The sequence below is a fragment of the Callithrix jacchus genome, chromosome 5, assembly GCF_049354715.1.
Source record: "Callithrix jacchus isolate 240 chromosome 5, calJac240_pri, whole genome shotgun sequence".
NCBI lineage: Eukaryota > Metazoa > Chordata > Mammalia > Primates > Cebidae > Callithrix > Callithrix jacchus.
In genome coordinates this window covers 156745835-156760713 of record NC_133506.1, presented here as the reverse complement: position 1 = coordinate 156760713, position 14879 = coordinate 156745835, and the positions used below count along the sequence as shown (strand labels likewise).

Sequence of the window (14879 nt, the reverse complement as noted above, 5' to 3'; positions counted from 1 at the left end):
AGGAATGATACGATATGAGAAATATAGCAAAATAAAATATTATATGATGTGAGAAATATAGCAAAATATAGTATTAGTGTGGCAAAGAGGCAGGAAAAAAAGGCATATAAAGGAAAGAGATGACATAAAGAGCCTCCAGAAATATCTAAAAAATCAGACATGTGGACACAGAAATGACCTTACCAAAGACTTGTTCATGCCACCTTCAAGCCCTGAGCTGTCTAAGGTCAGGCTGAGAAGCATGTGTTAAAAAATAACAATGATTATGAAGTGGCAGTTCAAAAACTCTCCCATTCAAAATTGGACAAACATGTGACAAATCTAAAGTTTCTAAATTCCAGGGTTGTTTGATCTCTGACACTACCAGATTATCAAAATTAAACCTCTACTACTTACCAATGGTAAAGGATACTTCATTCTCACAAGTGTAGCTGGTAGAATGTCTTTTCTATCATGTCATTTTCTGTGTCTTTTTCTTTCTTTCACTGTAACTTTCAAGCAGAAATTCTTTTCATTTTGTTTTGGCTCTCCAATTAAACGCTCAACATGTATCGGTAGCTAAAACATTACTTCAATCCCCGCATTTATTCTGACTAGAAAATCATTTCATTTTATACCATGAGCATCCAGTTTTTAATTAAGAAAATTTCTCTTTAGATTATACTAGATATGGAAAAGGAGTAAAGCTAATGTAAGGAGCAAAACAAAATGTCTGCTGCTCTTGTTGATTTCAATTACGTAATAATAACATGCAATTCCAGGATCAGGCCAGCTCAAAACTGTATTAAAGACTTAATTGGAATAGTTATGATTCATCATGGGAATACAACCTTGTAAAAAATGTGTTTTCAAAAAATTAAAGAATACTTACGGCTCTATTCATCAGACATGTTATGCCATCTTACTTCATCAAAGGTATAAATATATACATACACACATACACACACACACACACACACACACACACACACTTGCACTATATTTCTTTAGCTTTCCTTCTTTACCCATGTTAGTTTCACTACTTTCTATATAAGTGAATGCAACATCTTGACTACAATGAGCAAAAATATTATAATTACTTTCTCCTACTAAACTGCATCCTCACTCACAGAGCATAAGCTACATTTTACGAAATTATTTAAGTTCAATGACCCTTCCCTACCTACCCTGAGGCTTTGAAACAGCTCTGACATTTACATTCCAATGTAAGATGTTTCTTTTACTCCTCTTTACATGGTATGCTGTTATTAAGAAGTATTTTCAAATAGAAGTAAAGATAAATTAAACCAAATTTTATATTTTTATATTTTGCTGTTGACTTGCCCCTAAAATTCCTTTAATTTTTTACTGCATATTATTTTCATCCCCAAAATAACATCCATTTTAAAGTGTATAGTTGAGGGAAAGGATGCTGTTTTGCTATAAGTTGTCAAATACAGAACATTTAACCTGGAGAGGACTAAAATCAATATTTAATCCTCTTGAGAGACCATCACCTATCAAAACTATCTAAGTCTTTAGAAAATCAAGATTAAAATGAAAACTACCAACCAACTAAACCTCCAAAACTTCAAATTTCTTAACATAATGTAAAAAAATTTAATCTAAAAGTAATTAACCAATTTTGATAGTAGCAATAGAGACCCCTATGCATGCGACCATCATGGAAATGTTCTTCTGTAGCAAGACCACCTGTGGAACCAATAATTGAACACAAAGATTTGTTACGTTTTAGAGTTTCACAATTTGAGATCTCAAAATATAAAGCATAAGGCTGAAACGGTCTCTAGGAAGGCTAACATCCCACATTAATTTAAAAAGTTGACACAGCTAACCATCTTATAAGCATAAGGTGAGAACTGCAGAAACTGAAGCTGTGCTATCTCGCCTCTGCTGTGTTCATGTGATCTGAGTGCAGTTAGTTTTAGTGCGGCCCATTATCTAATAGAACCATCTTTCAAGGATTTTCGTTAGCGATTACAAAAAGCCAGCAGCTCTGGCCGTGTGGCTTCAGAGGCACATTTCCAGTTAATCAGTACAACCAAAGTCAACCAAACAGTTGACTGGTATTTTATTTTATTTACTTTTATTATAGATACAGGGGGATACACATGACACATGCATGTTGAGTAATGCTGGGGTTTGGGTTTCTAGTGAACCAATCACCCAAACAGCAAAGGTAGTGCTCAATTTATAGACTACTATCTTTTTCAGGAAGATGGCACACGTTTAAAATATATACCTTTAAATTAAAAAAAAAACATAGTGATAACAAAACTGAAAATTAGAGACATTTTAGGCTATAACTTAAACACTGATCATATCATATTTGTTGAATAGAGCTCAACAAAATGTCTGGCTGGCTGAAATTTCTTCTTACTTTTAAGTATTCTGAACTATTTTTCATTTTTTTCCTTTCTATGTCGCTGTTACCAGATGCATGACAAACATTTTAAAAGGCTTTCCTTTCATTTTTTTCTTTTAATTGAGAAAGAATCCAGCAATGCAATTTAAGATATTATGAATTGCATGACATTAATCATATTTGTCTTCTGTCGCAATGCAGCCAATATTATCCAGAAGTACAAAAGAAGGTAAAGCGTTTTAGTGGTACAATTAAAAATGATAGATTTCTAGATAGAATTTCTCGGTCTGTGAGTATATATTTCACTGGATCAAATTCAAGTCACTGGACTTCAGAGTTCAACACCTGGACATGAGAAGATATTATATTATGTACCACGAATATTTCTTGTATCTGATTGCCTGAATATATTACCACAACCTGTACCTTAGTACTCTACAGAGACAAAGAAAAAAAAACCTTTGTTCAGGTCTTTATGTAAATATCATTCATGTTCCACTTTCTATACTTTCAGCAACTAAAATTATAACCAAAGTTGTGGAACCAAAAATTAAAGTGATTGAAAGTAGTCTTCATCCTATTATCAAAACTGAAGGTAAAAATCAATGTTATACATGGTTCCTTTTATTATAAAAACATCCATAAAAATACCTATTTCTATGAATGTATCTACATTCTTTTAATAACTAACATATTAAATATATCTATACCAACGGCATGCTCAAGTAATTGAAGAATGCGGAGTGCAAATTATGTAGCAAAGTAGATGATGCATTCCTAATACTTTCAGTACATTTGCTTGTACTTGATTTAATTTGAATCTAATTGGCATTGCCTTAACACTAGTACCCAGATATTCGCTGAACAAATATATCATGAGTTTTGTTTTTACTTTAGTCAGACTCCTTCAGACTCTACACGCTTTCTGTTGCTTTGTTTCCAATCTCCCACATGTTCTTTTTTGTAACAATACAAGAAGCTCTTCCAAAAAACTGACAGGCATTTCTCATTCTGTAACCTAAGATAGCATACAAGCTACGTTTCATGAAAGCTTTTAAAATTACAGCCACACATGAGATATTTTTTAATTAGACCACCAGAATTAGAAGAAAAAATAAGTAGTTTATGCAGAGCATCAATTTTTAAAATACTTAATTCCAGTCCTGAACATACTCTTAAATATGCACATATATATTATATATGAAATATATCTATAATACACACACACATACACACTCTCACACACACACATTCCTCTCCTGATGTTTCATCCTAGAACATTAAATAAGCAGTCACTTATCTCTATATTCTTAGTACTTACGTTAGCCAACTTAACATCTTTGATGTTACTCTCATTTCACGTATTTTAATTACATCCAAGGATCACAACTTAAATTTTTAAAAATTTCCATATATAAGCATCTTAATGTGGTAACGTACCCAGAAAACAACTAGTTATCTTCTTTGCGCTATAAGAAGGGTAGAGACAGTCTTCCAAAAAGAGAACAGATTATATCTTTGATTGAATCTTTGGAAAACTATAATTGTAATTATCTTTGATTTTGCTACTTCTTTTAGTGTATTGAGAAGGTAATTTCTTGAATACTTTTATAAAGTAAGCCATTAATTTATATCGATGCATTGAAAACACATCGGTAAAAATGGATTTCCTAGCTAATGAGTTATCATATTAGTATACGTTCTTGAGACTTAAAATTGACTTGTTCCTTGAGATCTGTCCTTGCTTTTTAAAAAATACTATAATTATTTAATTAACTTTATAGAGTAATGAAGAGAATTTAGTATTTTAAGAAGAAATTAATCAGAAACTTTTGTTGAAAACATATTCCTTGATCACTGTAATGAAACATGACACAATGATCTTTGATAATATAATTGATTTTAAAATCAAATCTTGTCCTGTTTTGAAACCATCAGATTCCCTAAAATTTTGCACCATACGTTGTGCACAGCTTCTTTATCTGAAATTATTTAAATGTGCCATTTTCTTATTTTCAAAGATTCTTCTCCTTTGAAGCTTCTTTATTCAACTCATTTATCTCCTCAATCTTTGTCAGTAGGATTCTATCCTCCTAATCTTTCTTCAGTTAAGATCACACTGGACTATCAACTCTACTTGGCTTCTTCTTATAAAGGGAACATGGATGAAAAAATGGAGTTCTGTCATCTACTCATTAACAACTTGAGTTCAAAAATTCAGGAATTACACTCCTGTGTAGCATAATGAAGGAAACAAATTTTTATCTTAGCAGCAATTTACAACTTCCAAGATTGCTACTGGCATTTCCTTCTTACTGTTTGAACAATTACAGATCTATTGGTGACTTATAAATCCTTACTAAATAAATTAAACTCTAGGACACAGTTTTAAGATGCCCCTTATAAAAGATACATAACAACATTTTGGAATTACAAATAAATCAGCTAAAATTCAATTCAACAAATAGTTTTTGAGCAGCTATTGTGCTGGGTACTTTCCTAGGTGTCGGGAGTGAATAAGAAAATAATCTTGAGAAAATCTCTTCTGTCATGGAGCTTAACTATAAAGGACGTTTCCAAAATGTCACTTTGGCTTTTCTGAAGAAATATTGATTTAGATATTTTATTAACTCGTTTTTGGTTCATAAATTCCTTAGGTGTGCTTTCTTTCGAAGTTACCACACCTAAAAAACCTGGCTTTATGTTTTGTGGTCAATATCCCTTGGCCTTATGTATCAAATATTATGACATAAAATATTTATGAGTAAAAAGACTACTCTTATTTTCATTATTTTGGATTGTTCTAGGCTGGTTTAGTTTTGGTAATCATGTACACTGACAATTTCTGAACAAGCCAAAAAAAAAAAAAAAACCGCTCTGAAAGACAAGTGGAAAATGGTTGCATTCCACTATTGAAGGCTATCACAGTATGAGTTAAATGTACTGAACTTATTTTTCTTACTCCTTTGTGAAACAGTCTTAATTAACTAATGTAGTCAGCAGCTTTCTAACCTTCAAAATGATTTTCTGTGTTAGCAAAATCATTTTGCAAGTCAAATGCAACACTAGTTTAACTTTTGCATTTGAAGGACTGTTTAACTATTAATTGGTTAATTTTGTATTGTTCTCATATAGAAGGTAAGTACTCAAATTCTTTTCCTCATAAAACCTAGCACTCCGCATCTGAAAGGTAGGTATCCATTTAATATTTTCTTATATTCACTCCTATGCCCACTAGATCAAAAACGTAAGGTACTGAGTGATTTTTAAATTTAAATGAAAAATTTTAATAAGGAAAAAGTAATAAGATAATATCAGTATGATAAAGTGGGATCCACACCAGTTATGAGAGAAACACAAATGTGTGCATGCTGTATGATTTACAAAGTGTAGCCACATATATTATTTTGTGTAATCATACTTTATAACAACCAACAAATAGACGGACTTATACATCAGTTTAAAAGCTAAAGGAGTTGAAAATCATTTTAGTAATTTTAGACTGTTGTCTAATTTGAAGACAATGGGAAATGTTTAAAACTGATTTCATAGAGCCCAAAACCACTTTGACATTTGAGTTGAGTGACACGGAATGTTGAAATAAATGTCCTGTTCTGGTAAATTTAAAGGACTCCTTTAACATGATAATTTGTCTTCTAAAATAATGTCCCAGGACCCACAAAAACAAAAGTCAAAATTGAAGGTGAACCTGAATTCAGACTGATTAAAGAAGGTGAAACAATAACTGAAGTGGTCCATGGAGGTGCGTTTCGTATATTTCCTGGTGCTGACTAGCTTCGCTGTGATTATTTTGAAATAGTGTTGGTTTAGAAATATTGAACATCTGATATTTTCTCTTTGTTCTTACTTTATATAAATTGTGGGAATTATTTTCTCAGCTATGAGTTCTTATTAGCTGGTCAGAAATAAAATATAGCTAGCTTTTAATGGATCTAATTGGAATTAATTTAACTATTAAGTCACCTAACAAAACTGTCATGATTTTCACATATATAAGTGAGGTTCGTTGCATAAAATTGTAACGCTAATGTCAGTATAAAGGGAAATATTAGACTCAGAAACAGTAGGAAAAATGACTATTGTGTAAGTCTCTAATAAGCCACCCCACTACTAGGATTTATGATAGGACTCCCATTCCGATGATATATAACTCCCTGGACTCTCACTAAATATTCATTCCACAGCCAGAAAACAAGTATGACATGGAGAGTTAGCATGTCAAATGGCCCTCTCACTCAGCCAATATTCAGGATATAGCTATTACGTTATGGATCCCTATTGATCTGAAGTTATTTAAGATATGTTCTAAAAATGTTTACGACTGAATCCTAAATGGTAATATTTTTAGAAATGTAGTTAGTTAATCATTACAATGTCTGGCTTATGGATGCATAGCCACTATATGAGGGTAAATCAAATGTATTTGTATTCCCCTACTTTCAGAGCCAGTTATTAAGAAATACACCAAAATCATTGATGGAGTGCCTGTGGAAATAACTGAAAAAGAGACACGAGAAGAACGAATCATTACAGGTAGCCACTAACTCCCACTAGTTCCATACATGGAACTCTGCCCAGATTAGAAAGATCAAATTATAGTTAATCACCAAATATAAGCATCATTAAAGAAACAAGTCATTTTCATGGTGGTTACTAAAGTCACCTCATATTTTGGCAGAAAGAATATTATTCTAAATATGTAATCTATGTTTTACTCTGAGTTGAAAATTTGTAGACAAATCTAAAAGCATTTATTTTTATTACATGTATGCATCCATGCATGTAATTTGATATACCATTGATACGCTATACCATCTTCACTTCACTGTTTGTTAATGAGTTAGAGGATTCTAGAAGAAAAACCATTTCCTCTTTTGATCTTCCATTAATCTTAAGGTCTGTACATCTATGTGCCAAAATAGAAGCAAGTTTATACAAAGCTATTGATCAATAATTTTAGTAAACCTGTGCATCTGACTTCCAAATTAGCGGTCCAGTTGGCCTAAAGTAGCCTAAAATTAGCCTAAAATTCTTAATTAAGCTATTCTTTAAGTATTTGTTCCAACAATTAGTGAGCAAGTATGGCTGGTGCCACCTATTTCTGGAAATAAAGTTTTATTGGAACACAGTCATGTCCATCCATTTATATATGTCTAAGGCTGCTTTCACACTGAAGTATCAGAGTTGAACAATTCCAACGCAGACTACATGGCCCATAAGTGTAAAATACTTACGCTCTGTCACTCCTCAGAAGAAGTTTGCCTACTTCTGTTTTAGACCTTTCTCATTGTCTTTCTCTTAGGTCCTGAAATAAAATACACTAGGATTTCTACCGGAGGTGGAGAAACAGAAGAAACTCTGAAGAAATTGTTGCAAGAAGGTCAGCATTTCTAGAAAAATAAGATCGTGACTTTACCTAAGCTATCCGTATCCAAGTCCAAAATAATGTGTGAGGCATTCTACATGTTTTCCACTCCATCTCATTCTATTGTTCATTTCCATACCAACAAGAAGAAAAGCACAAAAATAAGGAATTAAGCATAAGTAGCAGCCATATGTTTATACAGTATTTTGTTCAACAACTTTATAAGCAAATTAGTAAGTCAGAAAATGGTACTAAAAATTGTGAAAGACCTGAATTCATGATTGGGCAGATGCCATTATTTATCACGTCAAGTCTGCTGTCTTTATTTTGTCATATAAATCAATTTCTGCTATAAACATGTATCCTCTCAGAGGTCACCAAGGTCACCAAATTCATTGAAGGTGGTGATGATCATTTATTTGAAGATGAAGAAATTAAAAGACTGCTTCAGGGAGGTTAGTAAAAGGACAACGACTAACCCCCTTAACAGGTTCTGGTGACTGAGTTCAACTTTTTAAAGACTGAAGCAGGTTTTTCTTTTAATTAGGTTTAAAAAAGACAGCATCTGCTCTTGTCTTAATAGATGGATTGGTTCAGAGGTAACTTATAGTTATGAAGCAATGATTACTAGTTTAAACAGTCTTTAAAAAGTTCTATGGTATAAAGCTTGGGGAGCAATGAATATTTTTTTTGCTTTGATTCAGATAATTTTAAGGACGTTTTAAGTATGTTAAAGGGGAATAATTGTTAAATTGCTAGTTGTTAAACAAGCCCAAATTTAATGTACTTTTTATATTTAAAAAATTATATTCACTGCCCCCATAACAGCAATCAAGGCATGTCTTTAGATTCTATGCGTAAATATAGCCAAAAACAGTGCATTTAGTAATTTTCTTTTCCAAAACTATATTCTTGGGAATGAGTATCTGTTTCTTCTAACAGATTGAGTGATAATCTATACCTGAAGATATAAATTATTTTGCATATAAAATTAATCTTAATCTTTTATGGAATGTTCTCTGTCTGTGGCATTAAATGGACCTTAAGAACAAAGAAAAAAGAATTCAAAATCTTACACAAACTCTACATAGTAGTTATTCAAAGATGTTATGTTGTGTGTGTGTGTGTATATATATATATATATATATATATATATATATATATATATGATTACTGGCATTGGAATAAATAAATTTGTACTTCATTTTTTAACAAGGACAGTATTAAGCTGAAAAATGATTTTTGTGAAACAAGTATTTAAATTCTTTAGAAAAACCAAATAAGCTCCTTGAAACACACTATTAATTGAAAAGGATAACTGAAGGCCCACGTTTATCCAAAACAGAGTCCAGATGGCTTTTCAGCTTACAATTTAAAAAACTGTATCACTATGTCCAAGAAAATGTAAATTATCTTGGGACCTTCTATGTTTTCAGCAATTATTGTTTCTATATTCCATAGATTAAGAAATGTAAAATCTCTTAAATGGTATTTAGAAATTTATCAGTGATAGTTAAAAATGTTTTTAATTCAACCAATGATTGAACTTTCCCTCAATAGAAATATATTTGTCTGAAAAATACAAGTTTCCTCCCAGAATGCCAAGAGTACATAGCACACCAGAGCCATAAGGGAACCAAAGATTCCCGTAAAATCTAACAAAGAATTCACTATCAACCCTCAAATGCCCAACCTTCTGCTAGGAAAAAAAATGGAAGGATTTGAGGGAAGAGACAAACACATTATGAAGATTAAATTGGATTCTTTTTTTTTTCTTTTAGTCCTTGCCATAGTAAGCAGCTTTGTAGAATAGTAGTGCTTTTTAGGGAATCAATAAATTAGTAGCTGCATCTGTTTATATTGCCTTAATTTATTTAGGCTTAAATTTTAGGTAAGTATGTTTTCTTCTTCTTCGATAAGCCCTGTTATCGAAGCCACTATGAACAATCCAGTTAAATAGTGAAGAACTGTTTCAGCCAAGAAAAGATATAACTGCTACAAGTTAAGAATATGAGATTCAGTTTTTAATTAATGGACTCCTCTCTTAGCTCTTGTCTCCGTTCATTCCAGAGGTTTATTCCTTTAGTCCCCAGTGTCTGATTTCTCTACATATCTGTAAGGCATCAGTTTTCACAATGCCACAGAAATTATTGCGGCATTCTGAAAAAACATAAAAATAACACGTTTTTATCAAACCATTTCCAAGGCTTTGCTTTTTGTAGGAAAGACACTAGATCCAGTAGAGTCACTAGTACCAGCAATAATTGGATATGCTTGTTTTCTTTTTTCTAGCTATCTAAAATCATCAGGTTATTACTAAGTCACAATTTGTAGAAAAAAATTAAAAGATAAGTAGAAAAATGAAGCCACTGTAGAAATCATATTTACTTTTTGATCCTAAATGCCCAAAAACTGAGTGAACATGTGAATTTAGGCCTATCAGGTAGTCTCGTCAATGAACCAAAGGAAAACAGGAGAACAGAGAAATGCGTTACAAATATAACAACACAAAAGAGCACAGTTTGGAAATACTTGCAGTTCTTAAACATAAAAGCTTTCATTAGTTAGTTTTTTAAAAGGCTCTCATAGGATTAACACTGAATCAGGTTGGGGCGTGGAATAAGGGCGATGGCGTATCTTCCTGAATAGCTTATTATAACATTTCTAGAGTCATTACGTCAATGCCATTTTGTTGTCCTCATGTACAATAAAGCAATCACAAAATGATTTTAGTGAGAATTTTACAGGGGCATACATTATAAGTAGGTATGACTGCAAAGATGGGTGACTAACTCTTGGAAGATACTTGTGCTAAACCTTATATGACATTTAATAACCCTTCATCCTAAGGTAATAATTTTTACAAAATGGCTGAAAAAAATCACGTAAGTCATTTACTCTGCAAAAATAGCACATTATTTGGGGCTCCAAAATCCGTAATGAAACAATGTGCTTTACAATTAAGAAGCATTCATTGTGATATATGGAAAACACTGTCCTTTGTCAATGTGAAACTCTCAGGATCCTAAAGTTTACTATTAAAATCTTCTTCATGTTTAAGTGATGTTTATTCAAAACTTTACGCTTTTCTGTTTAACCATGGTCTCCTGCCTGATTTTAGCCATAATTACAAAGTATTTCTAACTATAACATTTTAATCTTAGACACACCTGTGAGGAAGTTACAAGCCAATAAAAGAGTTCAAGGTAAGTGTATTGGCTCTAGTAATGTGTGTATATGGCCTCTTTTGCTATATAAAGAGAAATCAAAGGATAGGAAAATCTTTTAAAGTATTTTATTAAACCTTGTTGTCAATCAGAGAGAAAAGTTAGCCAGTTTCGATGCTAAGTTTTTTGATAACAATCAGAAAATAAATTTCTCATGTTCTATGCTATCAATAGACTCTAATAACAAATATTAAGGGAAAGGCCAATATATTCATGCAAGCTGGTAGCCATATTGGACCCTTGAGATAGACTCAAGTGAATAATCTTCAAATATATATACATATATATAATTTACATATATAGAGTCCAAAATTATATGTATATATAATTTTGTGTGCATGAAGTTAAGTATACATATAATTTTACATACATAAGTGCTAAGATGAAAAGAAATTTTTGACTATCAGAGATAGACAAATGTAGATTGCAGGTGGATCTGAATCCTTAAAAATGTTATTACATGTGATGATGCTACAGTTTGAGACATAAGTAAATAAGAAATGTATACAAACAAAAAACCATCAATTTAGCTATTTACAAAATGTTTATTTAAATGTGTAGATTATATATGCATATTTCACATATGCATTACGTTTATTTTATAATCACTCTATGTGCATTTTCTATCCCTCCACTTAAGATATCTTACATTCTGATACATTGAGAGAGCAATAATTTCCCTTGTGAAACCTAGAGTAAATTACAAGCTTGGAATTACAAGTTTGGAATTTCTGTGATAATTCCACGCTAATAGTCAAAAGAAGATGCAAGGCTTATCAATGCACTATAAGAACATCTTACCTGAAGCCAATCCAATGTGTAGAGCTTTGAAAGTAAAAGATCAACTGCCCAGATGTTTTAACTAAATAATGTATCAGTAAATCTATGTAAATATCCAAATCCACACAAATTTTCTAAGGAATTACAATTATTATGTTTATATACTTTTGATCAAAATATAATATTTGCTTCACTGTAAGCTGAGGATATTAAGAAAACATAATCTAAAGTTTAATACAATAAAAAATAATGACCTCTGATAGATAAACAGAGAATAAAATATTTCTAAATTTTAAAATTTTCTCACGTTTAGTCTCTACATTCTCCTTTCTTTCTAACTAGGATCTAGAAGACGATCAAGGGAAGGTCATTACCAGTGAAAATCCAGCCACCAGACAAAAAAAGCTTATACAACCCTAAGTCAATAACCCGACCTGAGAAGACTGTAAGAGCCATGTTGACTTCAGGAACTGAACCATCAGCGCCAAGAAGCGATCATCCAATAATTCTGAACGCAAATTGATTTCTTTGTTTTCTGAATGAGAAACATGAGGGAAATTGTGGAGTTAGCCTCCTGTGGTGAAGGAACTGAAGGAAATTATATGCTTTTTCATTTTGACATTAAAAGTTCTGGCTAACTTTGGAATCCATCAGAGAAAATCCTTGTAACCAAATTCATTACAACTCAAATAGAAGAGTGGTGAGCTGTTATTAGTTTGAGAAGACAGAGCCTTGTATGTATGCTATGGATACATAAAGGGCATGCAAGCAGTTACCACTCCATGGGAAGCTAAGTCATAAAAATAGGTGCTCAGTATACAACAAAACGTTTTACGTGGAAAGGCTTTGCACATGTCTATAAGAGTGGGTTTACTGGTAAATTATGTTATTTTTTTACAACTAGTTTTGTACTCTCAGAATGTTCGTTGTATGCTTCTTGCAGTGCGCATTTTTTAATCTCAAACATTTTAATGAAACCATTTTCAAGTATAAAGAGAATTACTTCAAATCAGGTAATTCAGAAAAACTCAAGATTTAAGTTAAAAAGTGGTTTGGATTGGGGAACAGAACCTTATACCTCTTTTATTGTAACAAGTACTCATTAAAGGAAATTGAATAAAATTAGTGTTTCTTGAGGTTTTTTAACATTTAAGTTCAGGGGTGTGCAGGCATGTGTAGGACATGCAGGTTTGTTACCTAGGAGAACACGTGTCATGTGGGGTTTTGTAAAGATTATGTTATATAAAAAAATTAGACAATGAAGCGATCGTTAAACATCAGCTGAATACTTAATATAACCCTAGGACTGTGCTGAGTCATGAGGATTCAAAAGATGACTCAGGCACATTTACTGTCCTCAAAATGTAAGAAGATAAGTAACTAAATATCCTCAGTTCACCATGGGCTATAATAATAACATAAATAGCACTACACAACCATTTATGCATCAATTCCTGGGCTAGACACTGGGGAGCCACAGAGACGCTCTTAACTTATTTGAAGTAACAGAGTCCATTGCATGGCAGAGAAGAAGAAGAAAAGATTTGTTTGCTAGGACTAACGCAAGATTGACTTGATCAACTCAAACCTCAGCAAGTGCCATTCTAACTTAAACCGACTGACACCCGAGCCTTCTGGAAACAGAATCTATACTGATGAGAGACTGAGCGGTGAGGGTGAAATAGAATTATACCCTGCGTTAGAAAGAAGTCATTGGGAGACTGTAAAACCTAGGAAAGCCAAACTGAAGACATCAGGTTTAGCCATGAATGCCCACCTGGGATCAGAGAAAATCGGGCTCAGCAGAAAGGACCTAGAAGGGGGCTCGGGTAGCTGAAAAATTCTTGTTTGATTAATGATTAGGGTGAGGAAGAGAGGTATAAAATTCTGGGAGTGTCATTTACTAAAGAAGTGCTGGATAGCTTTGGTTTTTGAGAATGCTTTATCATTTGGGAGAGTAGAGAGATTTATTTCCACCATTTAGAGACCCTACCAGAAAAGAAAATCCCCTACTAACACTGTACCCGTGGAGAGAATCTCAGCTGCAAAGGGTGTCGCTGTGATCTTCCCAAGATGATTCAGAAGAGGTGGTTAAGTAGAAATAGGTGATACTGGTAGAATAGACTAAAATATCATCAGCATTGATGGCTACTCCAAACAGGTACCACATGTTCAGGATGCCAGAGAAGATACCCAGTTAATTGCACAGAAAGGTCAACAAATAGGTCCACTCAGCCACCTTCAAGATTTTCATTTGAAAATAAGCCAAATGCTTTGAAGCTGGTCTTCGAACATGATAATCCAGGACCATAAGACCGATGTTGAGGTCTTTTTAGACTGCTAAGGCAGCAGATCCTTTCTTCACCACAGAAGAAAAAGGGCTCTGCTTTTTACCATAGAAAAAAACTCAGCATTGGCTCGTGCACACACAGAAGTCCAGCCTATCTTTCTGGTGAAAGACAGTCTTTCAAGTGACACATGTAATGTGTTTAAAATAAAATCTAAAGAGAAAAAGTATTATAAAAATAAATAGTAATATAAATCAAAAGAAATGATTGAAAATATAAGAAAGTAAAGAACAATCATTTAAAACCCTAAAATCAGAATTAAAAAATAATCACTAAATATAAATTCTATTCAGACACTTTCTAAAAGTTGAAGAGGCATTGTAGTTTGTGATTTTTCACACAATAATTAATCCTTTAACAATTTTGAAGAGATTGATTATCTCCAGTTTTGTGTGGGGGAAAAAAAGTGAGGATCAACAATTTACATAACTTTTCTTTCTTCTTTTGCCTTGTGCTAAAATCATGACATTGATCAACTTACCGCCAGCCATTACCCAACAAGTACAAACATGAAATAGCAAACAAATTTGTTGCAATGGTTATCACTCTTCTTACCTGATCTTAACTCATTTTTTTTCGCTTTAAGTGGCAGGCTAACTTTTGGTTTGGGCACATTGAACTTAGACTTGTGGGCTTAGCAGAAATCTCTATAAAGCATTGTTTCTCAAGGTTAGGGCTATGCCATTCTGCAGCAGAATCAACTAGGAGAGCTTATTTTATAATAAAGATTTCAGGGTCCATCCAAGACTTAGAAAAGAATCTTTTGGTCAAAC

At 32.7% G+C, this 14879-nt stretch overlaps 1 protein-coding gene across 9 annotated transcripts in view; it reads left to right on the top strand.

Moving 5' to 3' along the window:
* The window catches only part of POSTN (periostin), a 35644-nt gene extending 22764 nt beyond the window's left edge, over positions 1 to 12880 (top strand). Inside the window, exons 17-23 of one of the 9 annotated variants that reach the window (XM_003733103.5) lie at positions 2880 to 2960; positions 6039 to 6128; positions 6830 to 6919; positions 7689 to 7766; positions 8123 to 8206; positions 10916 to 10957; positions 12101 to 12880. In XM_003733103.5, coding sequence (XP_003733151.1) covers positions 2880 to 2960; positions 6039 to 6128; positions 6830 to 6919; positions 7689 to 7766; positions 8123 to 8206; positions 10916 to 10957; positions 12101 to 12138 — 503 coding nt within the window. In that variant the 3' untranslated portion in view covers positions 12139 to 12880. Of the gene's footprint in view, positions 1 to 2566; positions 2961 to 6038; positions 6129 to 6829; positions 6920 to 7688; positions 7767 to 8122; positions 8207 to 10915; positions 10958 to 12100 lie in introns of those variants that run through there. The other 8 variants (XM_002748981.6, XM_008998162.4, XM_003733105.5 and 5 more) reach the window with 8 other exon arrangements.
* The last annotated feature ends 1999 nt before the right edge of the window (positions 12881 to 14879 follow it).